Raw genomic sequence first — 20,485 nt, forward strand, 5'->3', positions numbered from 1 at the left:
CCTATGATTATAAGCAGGGGACACACACAATCTGACGCCCAGTGGTTCAGGGGGGCAAGAAGGGTACATCTGGCTTTGACCCAGTGCCAAGTGCTACATGCCTCCTCAGGCCAAGCCTTGCCTCCTGCAGCCACTTCAAGGCGACCTGATTGGGAGACGGCCTCACTGGCCCCTCGGAACTGGGTTGGCTCCTCGTACTTCCCACATTCCCAGGACCACACTCTTCTTCACTGGGGAGCAGAAATAGGTCACCGCCAAGGTCCTTCAGTCCTTGGATTGCTGTCAATTTCCTCCCACCCCAGTAGGGTCCTTTCATCTGGGAGCTGGGGGAGCTGCCGCTTTCTGGGCACTGCGGATTATGTAACCCTGAGTTTGCAGACCCATGAGCAGCTTCGGGGCCATGGACAGCATTTCATTCACCTGAGCTCAGCTCACCAGGCTGATGACCACAAGTCTGGATAATTCCCACGGTGGCCCAAAGATGGGCCTCTGCATTGGCTTTTGGGTTTGTTTTCATGTTTACCTTTGAAATGAGAGCTACAGCGTGGGCAGACCTCAACATATGACTATGGGCTTCTGCCCTCTCTCCTTCCACACGGAGCAGACCCTGAACACACTGCCTTCGGTTACAACCCAAGCCCTTTCCTTCGTCCCCTCCCTCATTGAGGCCCCAACAGGAATCAGGGACACCCCTCACAGGAGGGGTTCTAAAGCCAGCGGGGGCCCCTGCTGGCAGACCTCAGCTCAGGCCACATCTCCTAGAACAGCAGGAAAGAAATTTCCCCGTCCCTCCGCTTGAGCAGGACACCAGCCAGGGCAGGAATGGCTGCTAGATTCACACTCCGTTCATATCCCTTATAACCGCAGGGGAGGGCAGCGCTGTGCACATTTAAATAGGACTAAGAACCACCTATAATGCCATTATTTTGTTGAACCGGTTTTATTTAAATTTTACAGAAACCTGATTGAAGTGTGTCATTGTAAGTCCAGTAACAATTCTACAAAAAACGCACATACGATGCCAGAGTTCCTTAAAAGCAACTAATACCATATTCTTGTCTTGCATAAAACATGCATTTATGTCAGCTGCCACACGTTGGCCAAAATCCGTCTCCACAAGAAGAGACAGTCCGGTGCGGTCAGTAAGAAAACTAGTTGTGAACATAGGTTTAAAAAAAGAGGTTTTCTGGTTAATGTAAAAGAAGGGTCAGTACCTTTCTGGAGGAGCCCTTCAGCCCCGGGAGGAGTGTACTTTGTGCCGGCTGGGAACATGTGGCCTCTGTGGCGGTCCCGGGTGGCCAGGAACCTCGTGGCCAACAAGCCGACGCTGGGAGGCGGAGACCCTGCAGGCCACTGCAGTGTCCAGGCGCGAGCCTGCATAAAACAGGTGCAAGTCCTCAGACTCAGATGAGGGTCCCCAGCTGTCCGCCATCTCAGATGCCCCGAGCCTGGCAACCTAGCCTCTCTACAAGACCAGCGCAGGGCACACAAGCATGTCCTGTGGCCACAGGCTCCCCGAGCTCCACACACCACTCCTCATGGGGATCTGGAATTAGGAGTCTTGGTGCAGAAAACCAGGGGTTGGACCGTTGCTTTGAGGCCCCGATGTTCTCTAGGCCGAGTTCATCTCATCCAGGGACTGGTATTGGCCATGGCTGGACACACAGAAGGAAATCAATGCTCCCTTGTGGCCCCGAAGCCTCTGAGGCTTAAAGTCACATACCTTAAAGTGTGTCATCTCTTGTCACATCACTCTGGAGGGAGAGCAACCGAGGCTCTGTGTTTATCAAAGGTGTTTTCCACATGGACTCAGGGCCGTAAAGCGCTTTCATACCAACCGAAAGGACTTCCCCTCAAATATGGGGTTTTATACAACCATCCAGAAGGTTCTTCAAAAGAAGATCTCATGGTCATTAGAGAACCAGCTGTGGACGTTAACTTTTATTTACATAAAGCTCATCATTCGTGCAGCCTAGGGCCTAGTTGGGAATCTCTCACACACCGTCTGCCTCTTCCAAAACAGGACACTCACTGCCCTGCTCGCTACAAGGAAGCTAAACCAGTATCTTTTTTCTTCAACACAGATTTTAGGGGAAAAATAATAATTTACTGGGGTTCTAAGAACATTTCCATAACAGAACAATATCAAAATAGGTCCGTTTTTTACTATATGCTTATGAATATCCCTGATAATATAAAGAAATCCAGAGGACTCTGTAAACCACCAAGATTTCACAGGGTAGTACCCGGTCTGTTTTCTAGGCAGCAGAAAAGGGACTAGTACACTGGCGAGTTTTCTCCAGGAAGCCCTGTGAGCACTACAGTACGGAAATGCTAATATTCTAGTGCCAAGAGAACTGTGAACGAAATTTTCACTTGAAATTTATTAGTAAAAATCGTAACAAAGGTTGGCTTCCTCGATCCTGACCTCAGCCAACCTCCCTGCCTGCGACAACATTCAGCCCAGAAAACCATCGGCCCTCGGCCCCACTGAAGGTTGGGCCCGGATGAGCAAGTTTCAAGACGCCTCTTTGCGGTGAGCACACCGGAGAAAGCAGGGATGTGGGAAAGGAGACCAGGCCTGAGGAAGCGCTGACCCAAGGCACCACGATCAGAGGGGTGAGGGACCTCGCCAGGCTCTGGCAGACAGGAAGAAGGCTCCTGCCGTGCCCCGCAGAGCAGGTCCCTGGAGACAACAGCTCTGCGGCAGGGGAGATACGTTCAGGAGTTAAAGAAAATATCATTAGCAAAGAAACCAGTTTACTTTCTCAAAACCAAATCAAACTCCTTAAAACTCAGAAGCAAATAACCTGGGGGTTACTCGGTGGTCGGGCGGCGGGCGTGCGGTTTGCGCGCCAAGCTGCGCTGGGCAGAGGCGGAGGGGGCCGGCCGGGCGATCGGCACCCACGCTGTGGCTACTGTGCTTAGGGAGGGGAGAGAGCGCGAGGCCGGGACAGGACCAGGTGTGAGATACGCCTCTTTTATTCCGGGCACCGTTAAGCGGCCTCTGCGGTGGCCTCCGCTCTAGCTACAGTAATACTGCATGCCGTCCACTCGTCTCCTCTTCTTGGACTGGAATTCTTCGAAGAACTGCTGGATGTCTTCCCTCTTGACCACCTGTTGATGAAAAACACAGCTTAGGAAGGGGCTGTGCATTCCGGAAGGGCAGTAACCAGTCACAATATTCACAGGCGAAAGATCCTGCTGCTAAGAATGCTTTTAATGTGGAATTGATTCCACGGGCTCCATCTCAGAGGCATGGGCCTGGTCAAGGTCACACAGCTAAGAAGAAGAGCAGGACAAGTCCCTACCCGGGGTTCATCACACGGAACGAGAGCAAAGCTGCACCTGTCTCCCAGCGCCACTTGAGGAGCAGATCAGGTTCAAGGCCTGTGAAACACAGCCCGGCTGGGAGTAAGTTCTTTTTTTTTTTTTTTAAAGATTTTATTTATTTATTTGACAGAGAGATCACAAGTAGGCAGAGAAGCAGTCAGAGAAAGAGGGGGAAGCAGGCTCCCTGCTCAGCAGAGAGCCCAACATGGGCTCAATCCCAAGACCCTGAGATCACGACCTGAGCCGAAAGCAGAGGCTTTAACCCACTGAGCCACCCAGGTGTCCCAAGTTCTTAATAAACTGTAGCTGCCGGCGCCTGGGTGGCTCAGTTGTTAAGCGTCTGCCTTTGGCTCAGGTCATGATCCCAGAGTCCTGGGATCGAGCCCCCGCATTGGGTTCCCTGCTCAGAGGGGAGCCTGCTTTGGCCTCTCCCTCTGTCCCTCCCCCTGCTCATGTTCCCTCTCTCTTTAATAAATAAAATCTTTTAAAAAACCCCATTAGTTGAAAAGAAACTGGCAGAGTCAGCACACAACTGAGCACCCCGGAGGTCTCCCAAGACCACCGCCTTCTCTCATGACCACACCAGTTTCTTGGGAATGTCCTTGGAGCTCCGTGTGAGTACCCAAAGAAAACAAAGTCTGTTTTGCTTTGAGATTTGTATTTTCTTCTTTACTGGAAAAAACTTTGCCCTCTCCATGAGTCCAAAGTCAGAAATGTTTGCTACATGAAAAGAGTAATTGACCAAAAATAAAGAAGCGCTATCTTAGGAAACAGGCTCTCCATTTCATGCAATGAGAAACTCCTCTTCCATTTCACTGGAAAAAGGATTATTAGAGCATCATACAAAGGTGTTTATGACATTAGCAAAATAAAATATTAGAAATAAGAAAATAAGGCCCAGGAACAATATGGATGAAAAGGAAAGTGGCACAACCTTGAAGGAGCCCTTATTCACCCCAAGAACGTCGAGCCAGCGGCTCTGACCCCCAGCTGCTCTGACCTAACTGCCACCCGAAGTCCATCAAAACAGATAGGTTTGGGAATTTAGTTTAGTTGGTTTTGTTTTTTTTTTTAAGATTTTATTTATTTACTTGACAGAGAGAGATCACAAGTAGGCAGAGTGACAGGCGGGGGGGGGGGGGGGAGTGGACCCCCTGCTGAGCAGAGTCTGATGCAGGACTCAATCCCAGAATCCTGGGATCATGACCTGAGGGAAAGCAGAGGCTTAACCCACTGAGTCACCCAGGCACCCCAGGAATTTAGTTTTTCCTTACAAAGGTAACATATTCTTACTATTATGAAAGAATGAAGGTGGGGCAGGAAGAGGGAGGGAAAGAGAAAAAGCAAGCGGGGTGGGAGGGGCTGGGGGGGGGGAGACCGCAAGTGAGCATGAGGGAGAGAGGGGGAAAGGTAAGAAAATGGATAAATATTTGCATATAAAGTGAAACTCTCCCCCTTACTCCCCAAGGTAGGTGCTGCAAACATCCACAGACAGCCATGCCAACTTGATGCCTTCCTTGGGGTAAGAAAAGATATTTATTAATCCTCTAAGTGGAAGAACAACACAGACCAGTAACTGACATGCCAGCTTCACAAGCACCAAGGCTGAGACAGCTGGTCACCCAGCAAAGAATCAGAGCCCCTAACAGATGCAGGCTCCAGGTGGCCGACCCCCCTGAGATGCTGAAGCTCAAAGCTCTACACTATGTGCTAAATGGCTTGGAACTTCACAATTATAAAATGCTAATATACAGGACACTTGGAAATTCCAGTTTGAAGGAACTGTCCCTACACCGGATCACCAACACTAAATACCGAAAGGCAATAAAAGAAAAGCAATTTTCCTTCAATAAGGTTGGGAGAGGTGACTTAAAAGCATGAAAATTAGAGTGCGCAATTTTAAGCTTCTAGACCCTCAAATGGTCACAGCCAACATGCAGAGTAGAAATGTTGAAGAATAAATACTGGGAATCAATCATAAATCATTTCACCGATTTGTCTCAGACATTTTGTAGTTTCTAAGGATTCTTTCTTTTATAGTCAAACACAAACATAAAATAAAAGGCAGTCCCTCATCTGAGAACATCTACAACTTATCAGGACAAATACAGCCAAAGCAGAGGAAACTTACTGCAGCTTAAGGTTCTTATTTGTTTTTGTAAAGGTCTAGTTACCCATGTCATGGAACAAACAATTAAAAAATATATTGTCCTCTTAAATCATCACATCAGATACAAAAAAAATTATCTTAGACTCATAAAAAGCAGCTCTAGTGATGACAAAGATCCATATACTGAAGACACAGGAGAAAACCTTGAATAAAATTGCTTGTCCTTTCTTTTATGTGATTTCAAGCGTGTGTAGTAAAATCAATAAAGGGCCTTGTGACCACAAACTGCATAAAGCAGAAGGTACAAGATAAGAGTCAAGAACACACATGCTGGGGCCCCTGGGTGGCTCAGTAGGTTAAAGTCTCTGCCTGCGGCTCAGGTCATGATCCCAGGGTCCTGGGATCGAGGCCCACATCGGGCTCTCTGCTCCGTGGGGAGCCTGCTTCCTCCTCTCTCTCTGCCTGCCTCTCTGCCTACTTGTGATCTCTGTCAAATAAATAAATAAATAAATCTTTAAAAACAAAAAAACACATATGCTCTGACACATACGAAAAACCTCAAATGCCCACGAATACTGCAGAGGTTAAGACACCTGAAACCAATATAAAATTGTTAACTACACTTCAGTAAAAAAACAGTGTCAAGGTTGAAAGTTACACCTGTGAACATTCTTAGTTTTTGTTTTTATTTTTTTAAGCAGGCTCCTCGCCCAGCATGGAGCCCAACATGGAGCCCAAAGTGGGGGCTGAACTCATGACCCCGACATTAAGACCTGCACCAAGATCGAGTCAGATGCTTAACTGACCGAGGCACCCAGGCGTCCTGCGAACATTCTTAGGTCTAGCGAGAGAACTAGAGGAACAGGAATAGCTGCAGTTCAAGTACTGCCGAGAAGCAGGAAGCTGAAAATGAGGAAAATTCTCTAAAAAATAAGATGTCTACTAAATAGAAAACTCTTAATTTCTGACTTTACAACTCGTTATGCAGAAAGGCAGCGCTGGGACCCTGTCCAGATCTGCAGGCAGCTCCAAGCTCTTGCCACATTTATGAGCGACGAGAAAGTGGCTTCAAGCAGGCCAGCAAAGACTCCTTCCAAGGGACCAAGTCTAAGCACACTTCCCCGGCAGCCGCCAGACACACCTGACTTGATTTCTGTGTCTGCGCACAGCAGAGCAAACCGTCCAAAAGGACAAAAGAAAAGTTAAATTTTGTTTCTATCTGCCTGTGGAGGCCAGAAAAGTATTTCAGAAGAACATTCTGTCACAAATGTTTACTGTATGAACAGTAAAGAGCTATGAAGTCCTTGTAAATTCACCTGCAAGACTGTTTTGAGGATCCCACATTTTAGAATCAGTGTCACCCTTAAAAGCGTACAGACTCTCTCATGAGCAAGAAAAATGTTTTAGCCCCAATTGTGAAGGTCTTTTATTCTAAACTATAGAATCAAAAAATCCAAGAAGAGGGGTCTGGCATTCATTTTTCCTTGCCTGGTCATTTTTCCTTCCTCTTTCAAGGATCTCTGCTTAAAGGTCAGGATGGGCAGAATCAGGATGGCTCATGTCCTGGCCTTCTCTGGCTACACGAACTCTTTCCAGACCCTGTATGGCCGCTCGGCTCCTAATTCCCAACAGCCCAGGGCTGGGAAGGTCTCCCACCATGGCCAGGCCCTGCTTTCCCCACCTCTCACTGACTTCCCTTAGCTCTGCCTACATTCACCTCCCAAGTTTCCAGTTTAACATACATGGTCATTTCTTCCTCCAAGAAAATAAACAGTTTATTCAGAACATACAGGGCTATGATTAAAGTTCTTTAACTCACATACCGTGCCTTCATCAGCAAATCTCTTGAGATAGTCTTTAAGTTCGGTCTTCAAGTCATTGTATTCTAAATCAAAACAACAAAAGAGGTAGTAAACATGAGACACATCATGTGCTTTTAGAAACAAAGTACTTCTTTCTCACTAAAATTTGAGAATGTTAATAGTTTAAATTTTTCTCTAAGTGAAACGTGCATTGAAACTTGCTCCTATGGGCCGCCTGGGTGCACAGTTGGTTGAGCTTCTGACTCTTGGTTTCGGCTCAAGCCGTGATCTCAGGGTCATGGGATCGAGCCCCAAGTCGGGCTCTGCGCTCAGCTCAGAGTCCGCTTGAGATTCTCTCTCCCTCTGCCCCTCTTGCTCATGCTCTCTCTCTCAATAAATAAGTAAATAAATAAATAAATAAGAAACTTGTCCCAATTTCTCCTGAGTTTTTTTCTTTTCTTTTTTTTTTTTTTTATATTTGTCAGAGAGAGAGAGGGAGCGAGAGCAAGCACAGGCAGACAGAATGGCAGGCAGAGACAGAGGGAGAAGCAGGCTCCCTGCCGAGTAAGGAGCCCGATGTGGGACTCGATCCCAGGACGCTGGGATCATGACCTGAGCGGAAGGTAGCTGCTCAACCAACTGAGCCACCCAGGTGTCCCTGAGTTTTTTCATTTTGATATCAAGGACCCTACTTCTTTAAAAAACAAACCTACCAACAACAACAAAACAAAAACAAAAAACTCATGCCCAAAAAGATTAAGTTATTTTTTAAATTTTTAAAAGATTATTTATTTTGAGAGAGAAAGAGAACACAAGCAGGGTGAGGGGCAGAGGGAGAAGCAGACTCCCCCGCTGAGCAGGGAGCAGGATGCAGGGTTCGATTCTGGAACTCCAGGATCATGACCTGAGCCAAGGGGAGACTCTTAACCCACTGAGCCGCCCAGGGGCCCCAGCTAAGATTTTTTTTTTTTTTAAAGATTTTATTTATTTACTTGACAGAGAGAGACACAGAGAGAGAGAGAGAGGACACAACCAGCAGGAGTGGAAGAGGGAGAAGCAGGCTTTCCGCCAAACAGGGAGCCCAATGTGGGGCTTGATCCCAGGACCCTGAGATCATGACCTGAGCTAAAGGCAGACACTTAACAACTGAGTCACCAGACACCCTGTCAGCTAAGAATTTTTTAAAGGGCTTCCTATGGGGCACCTGGGTGGCTCAGGGGGTTAAGCCTCTGCCTTTGGCTCAGGTCATGATCCCAGGATCCTGGGATCGAGCCCCATATTGGGCTCTCTGCCTAGCAGGGAGCCTGCTTCCCTTTCTCTCTCTCTGCCTGCCCCTCTGTCTACTTGTAATGTCTGTCAAATAAATAAATAAAATCTTTTTAAAAATATAAACAAATAAATAAATAAATAAATGGCTTCCTATCTCTCTGGAATCCTAGTAGTTGAAATAATCTTGGGCTTGTCAAACTCTACGTTTTAAGACTTATTCACTCACTTAATAGTTTCTGTTATGTATGAGGCCCCCCTGAGGGCCACAGAAATCTTTCAGATGCAGCCTCCATCCTTGAAAAGCTTTTAGTCTACCAGAGGCAAAGGAAATTCATCAAACAGTTAAAAACGAAAGACAGAAATGATGACTGCCTCTGAAGGGGTGGTACCCGAGCAGACACCAGGATGGAAATGACCAAGATCAGCTGGGCACACTGGGGGACCATCTGTAAAGGTCTGCCAGCAAGGGCTGGGATATTTCCCCCTCTGGTGGCTTCCTGGAGGACGGGTAATGTTCAATGCAAACCATTTCAGTGGATGGAGAAAGATACTGATTTTCTATTATTCCTTACTCATACATCTACCATGAATCAAAAAAGCACACGTTAAGGGTTCTCAAGCACCTAATGCTTCTAGCACGTAATTCTGACAGTGGTAACAACCGCTGTATACCCAGCAACACTACAATCAGGCAAGTGTAATTGAAGGCTACTTTATAATTCCAATTTTAAACCTTGTTTGTATTAAGTGAAAACGAAAATTAAGTGCTCACTAAACATATTTTAAGAGTTAAGGAAAACTTAATGAGCTTTGTGAATTTTTGTTCAAACAGCATTTACCACAAATGAGTTCCACTTGCTGGACTCTGTCCATGCTGTTAAGGGTGTCCATTAAAGGGTCTCTCCTGTCAGCTGCCTGGTCGACCTTGCCCTTGTTTTCATAAGCCAGAACTGTGTCATATTCATCTGTCAGGAACAGGACATCTAGCTCGCCATACATTTTCTTCAAAAAATAAAACCAGTTTCCCATTAGAACTGTATGTTATTCTCAGAAAGTCAACTTCAGGAGAATCACTACAAATGTATTTAATGTTTTCAGGTTAACTGCCAGAAAACCTGAGCCTTTAGTACAGAAATGCTTGAGTGATTTATTCTTCCTGCCCAAATCTCTCTCAGGAATCTCCCAACTTCCCAGTAGGTGTTACAGGGTCTTTATTTAAAAACGACGGACTTAATGTAACTTCCATGGATATTTTTATTTCCAACCAAATTCTACGATATAAAAAAGAGAAGAACTTCTATTTTCTACTGAAATGAAGTCCTACATAATTCCTAATTTCTCCCACAAGCAGTCAGACAACAAGTAGCATTACATAAATTTGCTTAATATAAAATATTTCAGAGTTCTCTACAGTCCTAGCAACAGTTTCACAAATATATTTTCCAGATGGCCCTATTTGTGGCATCGGTCCATAACAAACCCGGTAACATAACAGTGACCTTGACCCCGAACTCACCATGCAGTCTTTGCAGGTACATAACTTGCTGCGCCAGTTGACCGGCCAATAGGTGGCGGTGTCCTTCTTTACAAACCACTTAGCATTAAGCTCTTGAAGTCTGCAGCCAGACTGTGATTCTGAGTTGAGATGCTGATTCTTAAACCCTGTCTGAAATGAAATGAAATTCTGAAATGTGTTTTTAACACTATCACAGTTTCCAGAGCTTAGGCTATAGAGAGGAATTTCTTTAGGCATGAAATCCTACAGAGCTTCCAGAATTAATTTTGCTTCCGCTTTATTTCTTTTATGGCTCAGACCTCCTATGTTACCTGAAGATCAGATTCAGAACTAGAGCTGGCACATGGTTCATTAGTCTGCTCTGCTTTGACTTCCTGGACCGCATCCTTTCCATGTTCTGGAACATCCTCTCTGAGGCTACTATCTTGATGATCTCCATTTTCGGGTTTGATGACTTCCTGATCACCTGTTCCATCAACATTCAGCACCAACCCGTCATCCTCTGTGGATACTTTGGTGACTGCGGGTTCAGTGAAAAGAAACACACACACATATCCAGATTATTATTAAACAGTGAAATCACTTAGTCTGATTATATCTGGAAAAAGAGAGTCAACCTTATTCTCTGGAATAAAGAGAAAGGAATCATCAACTCTTTTTTAGATTATGTCTACCTAATCCAGAGTTCAAGTAATTGAACAGTTCATTTAAAAATGTCAGTCACAGGACGCTGGATGGCTCAGTCTGACTTTGGCTCAGGTCATGATCCCAAGGTCCTGGGACTGAGTCCCACATCGGGGAGCTTCTTACTCAGCGGGAAGCCTGCTTTTCCCTCTTCCTGCCACTCTCCCTGCTTGTGCTCTCTCTCTTTCTCTGACAAATAAAATCTTTAAAAAAAAAAGTCAATCACAGGGCACCTGACTGGCTCAGCCGGAAGAACATGCAATCGATCTTATGGTCATGAGTTCAAGCCCCACACTGAGTGCAGAGATTAGTTAAATAAATACATCTTTGGGACACCTGGGTGGTTTACTGGTTAGGTGTCTGCCTTCGGGGCAGGTCATGATCCGAAGGTCCTGGACTGAGCCCCGCACTGGGCTCCCTGCTCGGCTGGGGGCCTGCTTCTCCCTCTCCTCCCTGCTCATGCTCTCTTGCTATGTCTGCTGAGATCTTGGTCTCGCTCTCGCAAATAAATAAATAAACCTTTAAAAATAAACAAAAATTAAAAATTAAAATGTCAGTCACTGGAGTGCCTGGATGGCTCAAGTGGGTTAAATCCTCTGCCTCCGGCTCAGGTCGTGATCCCAGGGTCCTGGAATGGAGCCCTACATTAGGCTCCTTGCTCAGCAGGGAGCCTGCTTCTCCCTCTGCCTGCCACTCCCCCCCTGCTTTTACTCTCTCTCTCTCTTTCTCTGATAAATGAATAAATAAAATCTTAAAAAAAAAAAAACGAACTTTGAGACAAATCAAAAGAGTAGAGTTAGATTTTAGGTATGGCTATGCTGTTTGTGGTTCATATGGTAAAATGTTCCCTAAAGGTGAGAAGGATAAGACATTATGAGGTCAGAGCAGCAAACACTATGAGTAACTGCCACTCTAAAAATAAATTAATTAATACATCTGCATTATCAGTAAAATAAAATACCTAATGCCTCAAGATCATTCATTGTTGATTAGCTGTTTCAGGCCAATTTCTATAGTACATACATAATATAATATAATATAATATAAGCACTGGGTAGCAAATTACACCCCACACCTCCCAACTAATAGCATGTCTTCCACTTAAGAACAATTTATTTTGGTTCTATTTATTTTTCAAAGTCCCATTCAAAAACTTCCTCTTCCATTTTCCCTGATTCTGGTTTCCTCCAACTTAAAAACAGTTGCTAAAAGACCCTTGACCATAGGAAACAGTCTGAGGGTTGCTGGAGGGGAAAGGGTGGGGGATGGGAAACTGGGTGACGGGCATGAAAGAGGGCACAGAATGGAATGAGCACTGGGTGTTATATAAGGCTGATGAATCCCTGACCTCTACCTCTGACACTAATAATACACTGTAAGTTAATGAATTGAATTTAAATTTAGAAAAAAAAAAAAAACAAAACAGTTGCTAAAAATTCTGGACTGAACACAGAAATGTCACGAAGCCAGGTTTGGGGTACCCTGATACCACAGAGACACGTACCCGCCAGCTGCACAGCGTAAGCCCACAGGAAGGAGCAGCGCTTCATACAAGCCTGGCACACCATCTCCTGGAAGTCTCCGCTCTCGGGGGGAACGGCACCAAGATGCTGTGAATACAGGAAACCGAGGATTTTGCTTGTGGTCTCCAAGCTGCCCCAAATCCTCGTTATGTAATAAACAAATACCACAATACAGCACCGATCCTATCTTTATAGTTTATTTTTAGAAGAGTAATCATAAGGTAAAAGATAACGCCATGCAAAAAGAAAAGCTCTTTTCTCTTTTTGTGAAGACGAGGGCTTTAAAAGGTCAAAGCTTTCCTTACCCTCCCGTGGAACCAGTCTTCGCAGACCACACACTGGATCATCTCATCCGGAATCTAACGTGGAAAGCAGTTCGCATGTTAATGAGTACAGTGAATTCTGGGACACAGAAGTCAATCTGGCAAACAGTAGAAGCAGATACTAAATGATTCTCTGGCGATTCTGTGAGACTGCTCTCCATGCGCCAACAGTCAAGGGGACAGGGAGAAGGAGCGGGTCACGGGGCCAGAGAAGCTCACTCTCCAGGAACTGGTTTGCAGAAGGGGCACACTGAGGTGAGCACTTTGGAAGCAACCATCAAAAATTCACTGGGGGAGGGGGGCGCCTGGGTGGCTCAGTGGGTTAAGCCTCTGCCTTCGGCTCAGGCCATGATCCCAGGGTCCTAGTATAGAGCCTGCTCGGCAGGGAGCCTGCTTTCCTTCCTCTCTCTGCCTGCCTCTCTGCCTACTTAGGATCTCTGTCTGTCAAATAAATAAATAAAATCTTTTAAAAAAAAATTCACTTTGGTTACTTGGCATCTTTTCATTTTATCCATAAACCAATGCCCAGGGAGGTAAGATGACTTGACCAATGCAGAATGTGGCAACCCCACATTCTTCAACCCCATCATTTTACTTAAACTGGAAAGTAAATATCATAAACAAACTTTTGATAATATGGATAGCAACAATTTCCCTAACTTGAATTAGTTAAATAATTAAGCAATTAAATTCTGGCCCTAGAAAAACAATATACCAAAGGGCACAGACTCTCTTTGGAGTGGTTTTCCTTTCATTCCTAGGCTTTCCTGTCTACTGATTAATACCCCAATGTTGTTCTGTCTTTTCCCTACTATAACTTCTTAAAGGGGAAAAAGTGTATGTACCTTTATACATGCCCATACATAGACCTATACACACATACACACACTATATATATATGTATATTTTTATTCTTTTTTCTGCCTTGTTCAATTTATTCAGCATCTTATTTCTGTCTTTTAACAGTGTCATAACACTTTACCTCATAACTTAAAATATCCAGTTTTAAGGATTTTTTTTTTTAAGATTTATTTATTTGACAGAGAGAGACACAGCAAGAGTGGGAACAAGCAGGAGGAGTGGGAGAGGGAGAAGCAGGCTTCCCACTGAGCGGGGAGCCCAATGTGGGAATCGATCCCAGGACCCTGGGACCATGACCTGAGCTGAAGGCAGCCACCCAACAACTGAGGCACCCAGGCGCCCCAGTTTTAAGGTTTTATCTTTGTTAACTCAAAGATATCTTCAACTTGTTCCTCTACATAATTTGGTTCAATAATTACAGTTCCAAGACAACTAGAAAGCAAGAGGGCAAAAGGCTAATTTCTCTAAACATAAAAGCACTTCTTCAAATCAGTAAATACACAAACAAAAGCCAGTCAAAATATGGGCCAAGACTATGAACAGACAATTCAGAGAGATTATTACAAATATTTAATAAGCTCATGTAGGATGCATAAGCTCACTCATGATCAGGGAAAGGAAATCTTTAAAAGATAATGGGGCGCGGGGCGCCTGGGTGGCTGAGTGGGTTAGGCCGCTGCCTTCTGCTCAGGTCATGATCTCAGGGTCCTGGGATCGAGTCCTGCATCGGGCTCTTGCTCAGCAGGGAGACTGCTTCCCTCTCTCTCTCTGCCTGCCTCTCCATCTACTTGTGATTTCTGTCAAATAAATACATAAAATCTTTAATAAATAAATAAATAAATAAAAGATAATGGGGCGCTTGGGTGGCTCAGTGGGTTAAGCCTCTGCCTTCGGCTCAGATCATGGTCTCAGCGTCCTGGAATCGAGCCCCGCATCGGGCTTTCTGCTCAGCAGAGAGCCTGCTTCCTCCTTACTCTCTGCCTGATCTCTCTCTCTCTGTCAAATAAATAAATAAAATCTTAAAAAAAAAAAAAAAAAAAGAGAGAGAGAGATACTGCTCTTCACTTATCAACATGGCAAAATGTAAAAAGACTGCGAATATGTAGGCCTAACAAGAGTACAGGGAAAAACACACTACCATCTACTATTTGCGACTGAACTCCTTTTGCAGGAAATGTAAGTATCCTATATCTCTCACTGGTTCTCCCTCTAGGTATCCATTAATGCTCGCAGGAATACACTCAGTCATATTACTGTATAAGGATGTTCACCGCAGCTTTCTTTACAATGCCGAGAAATCAGACAGCAGCAGTCTGCGACAGGACACCCAGGTCACTAACTTACAGCAGGTCACGTTATGAAGTGACCTGGGAGCAAGGTGGATTTGTGCGGTGTCATGTGGAAAGAGGTCTGTGATATACTGATAAGTGAGAAAAGCTGCACAAGTGAATGTACTGAGTTTTCACTTTTGTTAAAAGGAAACTACACATCCGGGACGCCTGGGTGGCGCAGTTGGTTAAACGACTGCCTCCGGCTCAGGGCGTGATCCTGGAGTCCCGGGATCGAGTCCCACATCAGGCTCCCAGCTCCATGGGGAGTCTGCTTCTCCCTCTGACCTTCTCCTCGCTCATGCTCTCTCTCACTGTCTCTCTCTCTCAAATAAATAAAATAAAATCTTAAAAAAAAAAAAAGGAAACTACACATTGAAACACACACCCACTTACATGGGCAGAGAAAGAGGTCTAAAAACATATCCCCCAAAAAGCTTATATCTAGGAAGTAAGAAGACGGAGTGAGGAAGAAGAAAAACTCTTTAAATTCTGTGTATACTTTTAAAAAAATTTTAAATGTTTTGGGCGCCTGGGTGACTCAATGGGTTAAGCCTCTGCCTTTGGCTCAGGTCGTGATCTCAGGGTCCTGGGATCAAGCCCCGCATCGGGCTCTCTGCTCAGCAGGGAGCCTGCTTCCCCCTCTCTCTCTGCCTGCTGCTCTGCCTACTTGTGATCTCTCTGTCAAATAAATAAATAAAATCTTTTAAAAATAAAATTAATTAAAAAAATATTAAAATTTTGTATATATTGAAATCTTTAAGAGGATTCAGTCTGGATACCCCATTTCTTTTTTTTTTTTTTAAGATTTTATTTATTTATGTGACAGACAGAGATCACAAGCAGGCAGAGAGGCAGGCAGAGAGAGGGGAGGAAGCAGGCTCCCCACTGAGCAGAGAGCCCAATGCGGGGCTCGATCTCAGGACCCTGAGATCACGACCTGAGCCAAAGGCAGCGGCTCAACCCACTGAGCCACCCAGGCGCCCCATGGATACCCCATTTCTCTTTTTTCAGGGAAGCAAGAAGTTGAAGATCATTTTTTGGACAATGTTTGGGGGAGCAGAGCAGGCAAGCAACGAGAGAGAGGAAGGAAGGAAGTGCTGGCCTTGAGCAAGTCCTGTCCAATATTTCACTCTCATGGTGTAGAGTGAGAATAGTCGAGATCTGATCGGTACCAGTTACAGCTCCAGCCCAGACTCCTAGGAGAGGATAAACCTAGAATCCTCTCATAATCCCCAAATCCCCTCTTAACAGCTACGGAGATCCACAGTGGACAACAGGCCGAGGAGTGAAGGCTAGAGGTATTAACCTCCAAGTAACCTCTAACTCTCTTACCTCATCATCAGGATCAGGATAAGGTCTCTTACAAATGCAGTACAATCCAAAAAAGTTGTCATTGTATTTGTTGCCAGGATTTATCTTTGCTTTGTCCTGAAAGAGATTAATTTCAATATAAAATATGGTCTATAATTTCAGGTATCATGAAAGTATAAATTATCATAAATGCCACACAAATTATCATATATACGACATATAATACATTATATTTATTATATATAATCCGTGTAATATAGTAAGGCATGATAAATAACATGAATATAATATCATAAATATCATAAATTTCCTACTGCATGAAGTCCATGCATTCAATAAACTTCTACATTAAATAACTTCCTCCCCAAAAGTTGGTCTTTAACATTCAAAGTACCAAGAAAAAGAATTCACTCCTATTAAAAGGGTACTTTTTCCAAGACACAGAGTATAAATAAAATTAATTTTTTATACTCTCTTTGCAGTAATTGGGGAAAACCAAATATGTCCATAACAAAATGCTGGTAAAAGTTAATTATAAATATTAATGATCGACCCATATAAATGAACACTGGCCTAGAATTTCGAAGTATTCCTTAATGCCCAGCTGTGATTGCCAAAGCTCCCAGGTTACTGGAAGGTAAAAAAGCAGGCAAGGAAATTGTCTAAAAATAACACTGAAAGGAGAGAAATAGTAATTATAATGGAATAGTAATTATGACTGGACAATGTAAAATCCCTTACTTTCTACTTAGGTTTTGTTACTTCAGTAAACATTACTGTATAATTAGCAAAAAAGCAGTGAAAAACTCCTGTGTGCATCTAGCTCACATTCATTATGAGCAAGTTTTTTGTTTTTAAAGTCATACCCTTTGTTTTAAAAGCCTTAAACCATGAGCACAACCAACATAATCAAACCTGAGTTACTTTAAAGAACATTCCCACCAAAATATTTCATATTAATTACAGTCTGTAATATAGGCTCTAAACAGGTTAGTTTTCCAACACAATAAAAAATGGAATACAAAATAAGTCAAGCGGAGAAAGACAAATATCATATGAGCTCCCTGATATGAGGGAGTGGTGATGCAACATGGGGGCTTAAGTGGGTAGGAGAAGAATCCATGAAACAAGATGGGATAGGGAGGGAGACAAACCATAAGTGACTCTTGATCTCACGAAACAAACTGTGGGTTGCTGGGGGGAGGGGGGTTGGGAGAAGGGGGGTAGGGTTATGGACATTGGAGAGGGTATGTGCTTTTGGGTAAATTGGAAGGGGAGATGAACCATGAGAGACTATGGACTCTGAAAAACAATCTGAGGGGTTTGCAGTGGCGGGGGGGTGGGAGGTTGGGGTACCAGGTGGTGGGTATTATAGAGGGCACAGCTTGCATGGAGCACTGGGTGTGGTGAAAAAATAATGAATACTGTTTTTCTGAAAATAAATAAATTGGAAAAAAAAAATGGAATACAGTCTAATACTGATTTGCCTATTTGCAAAGAATAAGCATAAGAACTTCCTTTTTGGGGGTGCCTGCGTGACTCAGTGGGTTAAAACCTCTGCCTTCAGCTCAGGTCATGATCCCGGGGTCCTGGCACTGAGTCCCGCATTAGGCTCTCTGCTTGGCAGGGAGCCTTCTTCCTCCTCTCTCTCTCTCTCTGCCTGCCTCTCTGCCTACTTGTGATCGCTATCTGTCAAATAAATAAATAAAATCTTAAAAAAAAAAAAAAAGAACTTCCTTTTTGGAAAATGCATAGTTTTAATCCACTTTCGCAAATATCAGTCTCAGCTATTTTCAGTGCATTTTTAGTTACAGTGCTTACTTACAGGAAATAATTTGCATTCCAAATTTTTAAACTTGCTGTTCCCACAATCACAACGAAAGTTTCTGGAAAAAATGAGGAAAAACCGCTTTTAATTTTTCTTTTAAATCTAAGGAGTTACTCTTTAAATTAATACCACAGCCCAAAAAGTGATCTTGGTGGTTGTTCATGTATCCAATTTAAAATTTCTCCAAGCATATAACAATAAAATAAACAAGCACAGAGACAAATATTTATATCACACATACACAGACAAGTAAAACAATGGCAGAAGAAGGAGGACAGTTTGAGTTTATACAGTAATTATACTTTAAAAGGCCCTCTGGAAAAACTGTTCTCTCCAATTAAACAATTACATTAAATTTGACCAGTGTACAACTACTTTAAGTGGAAAAACAAGAAAAACAGTACAGGTGGGAAAGAATTCAAACACTTAAAAAGCATTCAGCGCCAATGTCTAACTGTCTTTACCTTTTTGTGTATAGCTCAAATAGTTTATGACTTCCATGACATTCGTAACTGCAAGCCAGGCAAATTCCTGCTGGTTCTTCTCCCTCTGGGGTGCACGTACTACAGGCATATAGTGCTTGTCTCTTTACTGAGCCCTAAAAGACAGCCCCAAAATGGAAAGAGATAATAATTACACAAGAAAGTACCAAAACACTGTTGCATGTTTCAAATCATTATATATGTCCTATATTGGTGCTCATTTTCATACAAATTTTTCTTAAAATTTAAATTCCCAGCCAGCTGAAAATAAGAAAAAGCTTGTCTGCACAACATTTTAACACATGAAAATATAGGAGAATATGTACAGGTTTATGTAAGCAGTATCACACTTATAATTTTGGAATACACTTGTGACTCTGCCAAAGAGAAAATCAATGCATTAAAAGAACTCTTTGACTTTAGGAGGTGCATGCGGAAATATGTAGAGTGTCATTGTGTCCGCAACTTATTTTCAAATGATTCGGGGGAAAAAGTGTATTATATAGAAAAGAGAGACAAAACATATGTGACAAAAAATGAATACATGTAAGAGATACACAGGAGTTCATAATATTATTCTTTCAACATACCTATAGACTTAAATTTTTTCAAAATTAAAAGCTGGGAGGAAAAACAGGCAATACTCGTAGAAATCTTGACAGTGGTTACCCTCATCTAGAAAGGAGGGAGACAGAAGCTTCTAGGATGCCCTTAATGTTCGATTTCTTGATCTGGGGGTGGGGGTTAGTAGGTACATACACATGTTCACCTTTTCCCCCAACCCACAGACACGACTCGTGTGATTTTCCGCATACTTTACTAGAGTAAAAAGAAAATTTTTAGGAAGTCTGTTTTATAAAGCTAACTACATTTCTAGAAAGGCTTGCACGCATTTTTTTTAAAGAGGAAAAAGTTGTTTTAGTGGTAACCAAAGGTTTTAAAATAGCAGCCAACATCTGGGACTATCTGTAGATACCAGGTTAATTCAACAATCTAACCACTGTGCAGGGTAAACTCAACCGGTCAACGATGACAAGTGGTATTATGAGCTCAGTCCGCACCACATAACGGCCCCAAGTCTCTCGCCTCATTCCCCCAATTTCCACGCATCCCCCAGAGTTTGGGTAACCTCCTTCTTCCTACCAATTCTCATCCCGAGTAGATTCCTTCTACCCACCTTGCTCCATTTTTGTACCTAGAAATACAAGACGAGTCACAACGCACCCCCTCAAATCCTGATTCATAACGTCTTCCAAATGCCAAATTTACCCTTCAAGCAAATCCTCTCCTTTCCTCCCCTCTTTCGCCAGTGCCACCTGCTGTCGCGGTTCCGGTCGGCTTCCATGGGGGGCGGGGGACGGGATGCAAATAGACACTGCACTTGCTTCGTCTGGCCAAAAAAACTACGAGCTAGCGCTTATCAAGCTAAATTGTAGAGGATTAGCTGTCAAGGATCCCAGCCCAGGGGGAGCTTTTTCAAATCCAGAGCTCTCTCCTTTAACTCTGCTTTGACTCTCCCCATTCGCTTCCTAAGAAACACTCTTAGGACGCGAAAAGTAAGGACAAAGATGTCGGGATCTGAGAGGTCACGGAGACGGTTTCTGAAAAGCAGCCGAGGCACGGAGGAGAGACGGGAGTGGAAGGAAAGAGCAGGGGCCCCACGGCCGGAGCCTGCAGAGTCCAGAGGGACCGGACGAAGGAAGACAGGGAGGAGGGGGGCCCTGCTGGCTGCAGGCTAAGAAGGAGGACCCAGGAGGCTGAGGTTTAAGGGCAGCTGGGCCTGGGACGGGGAAGCCTACGACGAACCGCGGGAATAGGGCAAGGCGGGTCGGGAACAGGAGGTTCGGCGGGAGCCCGGGGGAGGCGAGGCCCGGGCCGCGCGCCCACCTGCGAGTAGGAGCACTTCTCGGAGTCGCTGCCGCCCAGTACGGCGCACGCCTCGTTCTCCAGCTCCTCGTCCTCCTCTAGAACGTCGACCAACGATACCACGGGCTCCAGCTCCGACTGCCGCCCAGCGGACCCCTCCGCCCCGGCCATCCTCAACTGTCAGCGGGACCGCCGCTCGGCCCGGCGGAGGCGGGAAAAGCAGCTGCGGGAGGCGTGGCCGGAGGA

At 44.4% G+C, this 20,485-nt stretch overlaps 1 protein-coding gene across 1 annotated transcript; it reads right to left on the reverse strand.

The window, feature by feature from the left end:
- Positions 1–918: 918 nt before the first annotated feature.
- UBR7 (ubiquitin protein ligase E3 component n-recognin 7) lies at positions 919–20,444 on the reverse strand. The gene is made up of 11 exons (XM_044230475.1): positions 20,261–20,444; positions 18,356–18,489; positions 17,889–17,949; positions 16,085–16,180; positions 12,543–12,596; positions 12,219–12,324; positions 10,342–10,550; positions 10,031–10,180; positions 9,354–9,516; positions 7,267–7,328; positions 919–3,117 (listed from the first exon to the last, which is right to left on the reverse strand). The coding sequence occupies exons 1-11, from the start codon at positions 20,408–20,410 to the stop codon at positions 3,025–3,027; spliced, it is 1,278 nt and encodes a 425-aa protein (XP_044086410.1). The 5' UTR covers positions 20,411–20,444; the 3' UTR covers positions 919–3,024.
- Between the last annotated feature and the right edge of the window lie 41 nt (positions 20,445–20,485).

This window comes from Neovison vison, chromosome 13, assembly GCF_020171115.1.
Source record: "Neovison vison isolate M4711 chromosome 13, ASM_NN_V1, whole genome shotgun sequence".
Taxonomy (NCBI): Eukaryota; Metazoa; Chordata; class Mammalia; order Carnivora; family Mustelidae; genus Neogale; species Neogale vison.

Excerpts from the sequence above, each read along its gene's own strand:
- UBR7 (XM_044230475.1), bottom strand. The coding sequence starts at position 20,410 with ATGGCCGGGGCGGAGGGGTCCGCTGGGCGGCAGTCGGAGCTGGAGCCC. Across the intron at positions 12,325-12,542 it reads AAGACTGGTTCCACGGGAGG|CATCTTGGTGCCGTTCCCCC; the intron begins GTAAGGAAAGCT and ends CTGTATTCACAG. Across the intron at positions 10,181-10,341 it reads GTTCTGAATCTGATCTTCAG|ACAGGGTTTAAGAATCAGCA; the intron begins GTAACATAGGAG and ends ATTTCATTTCAG.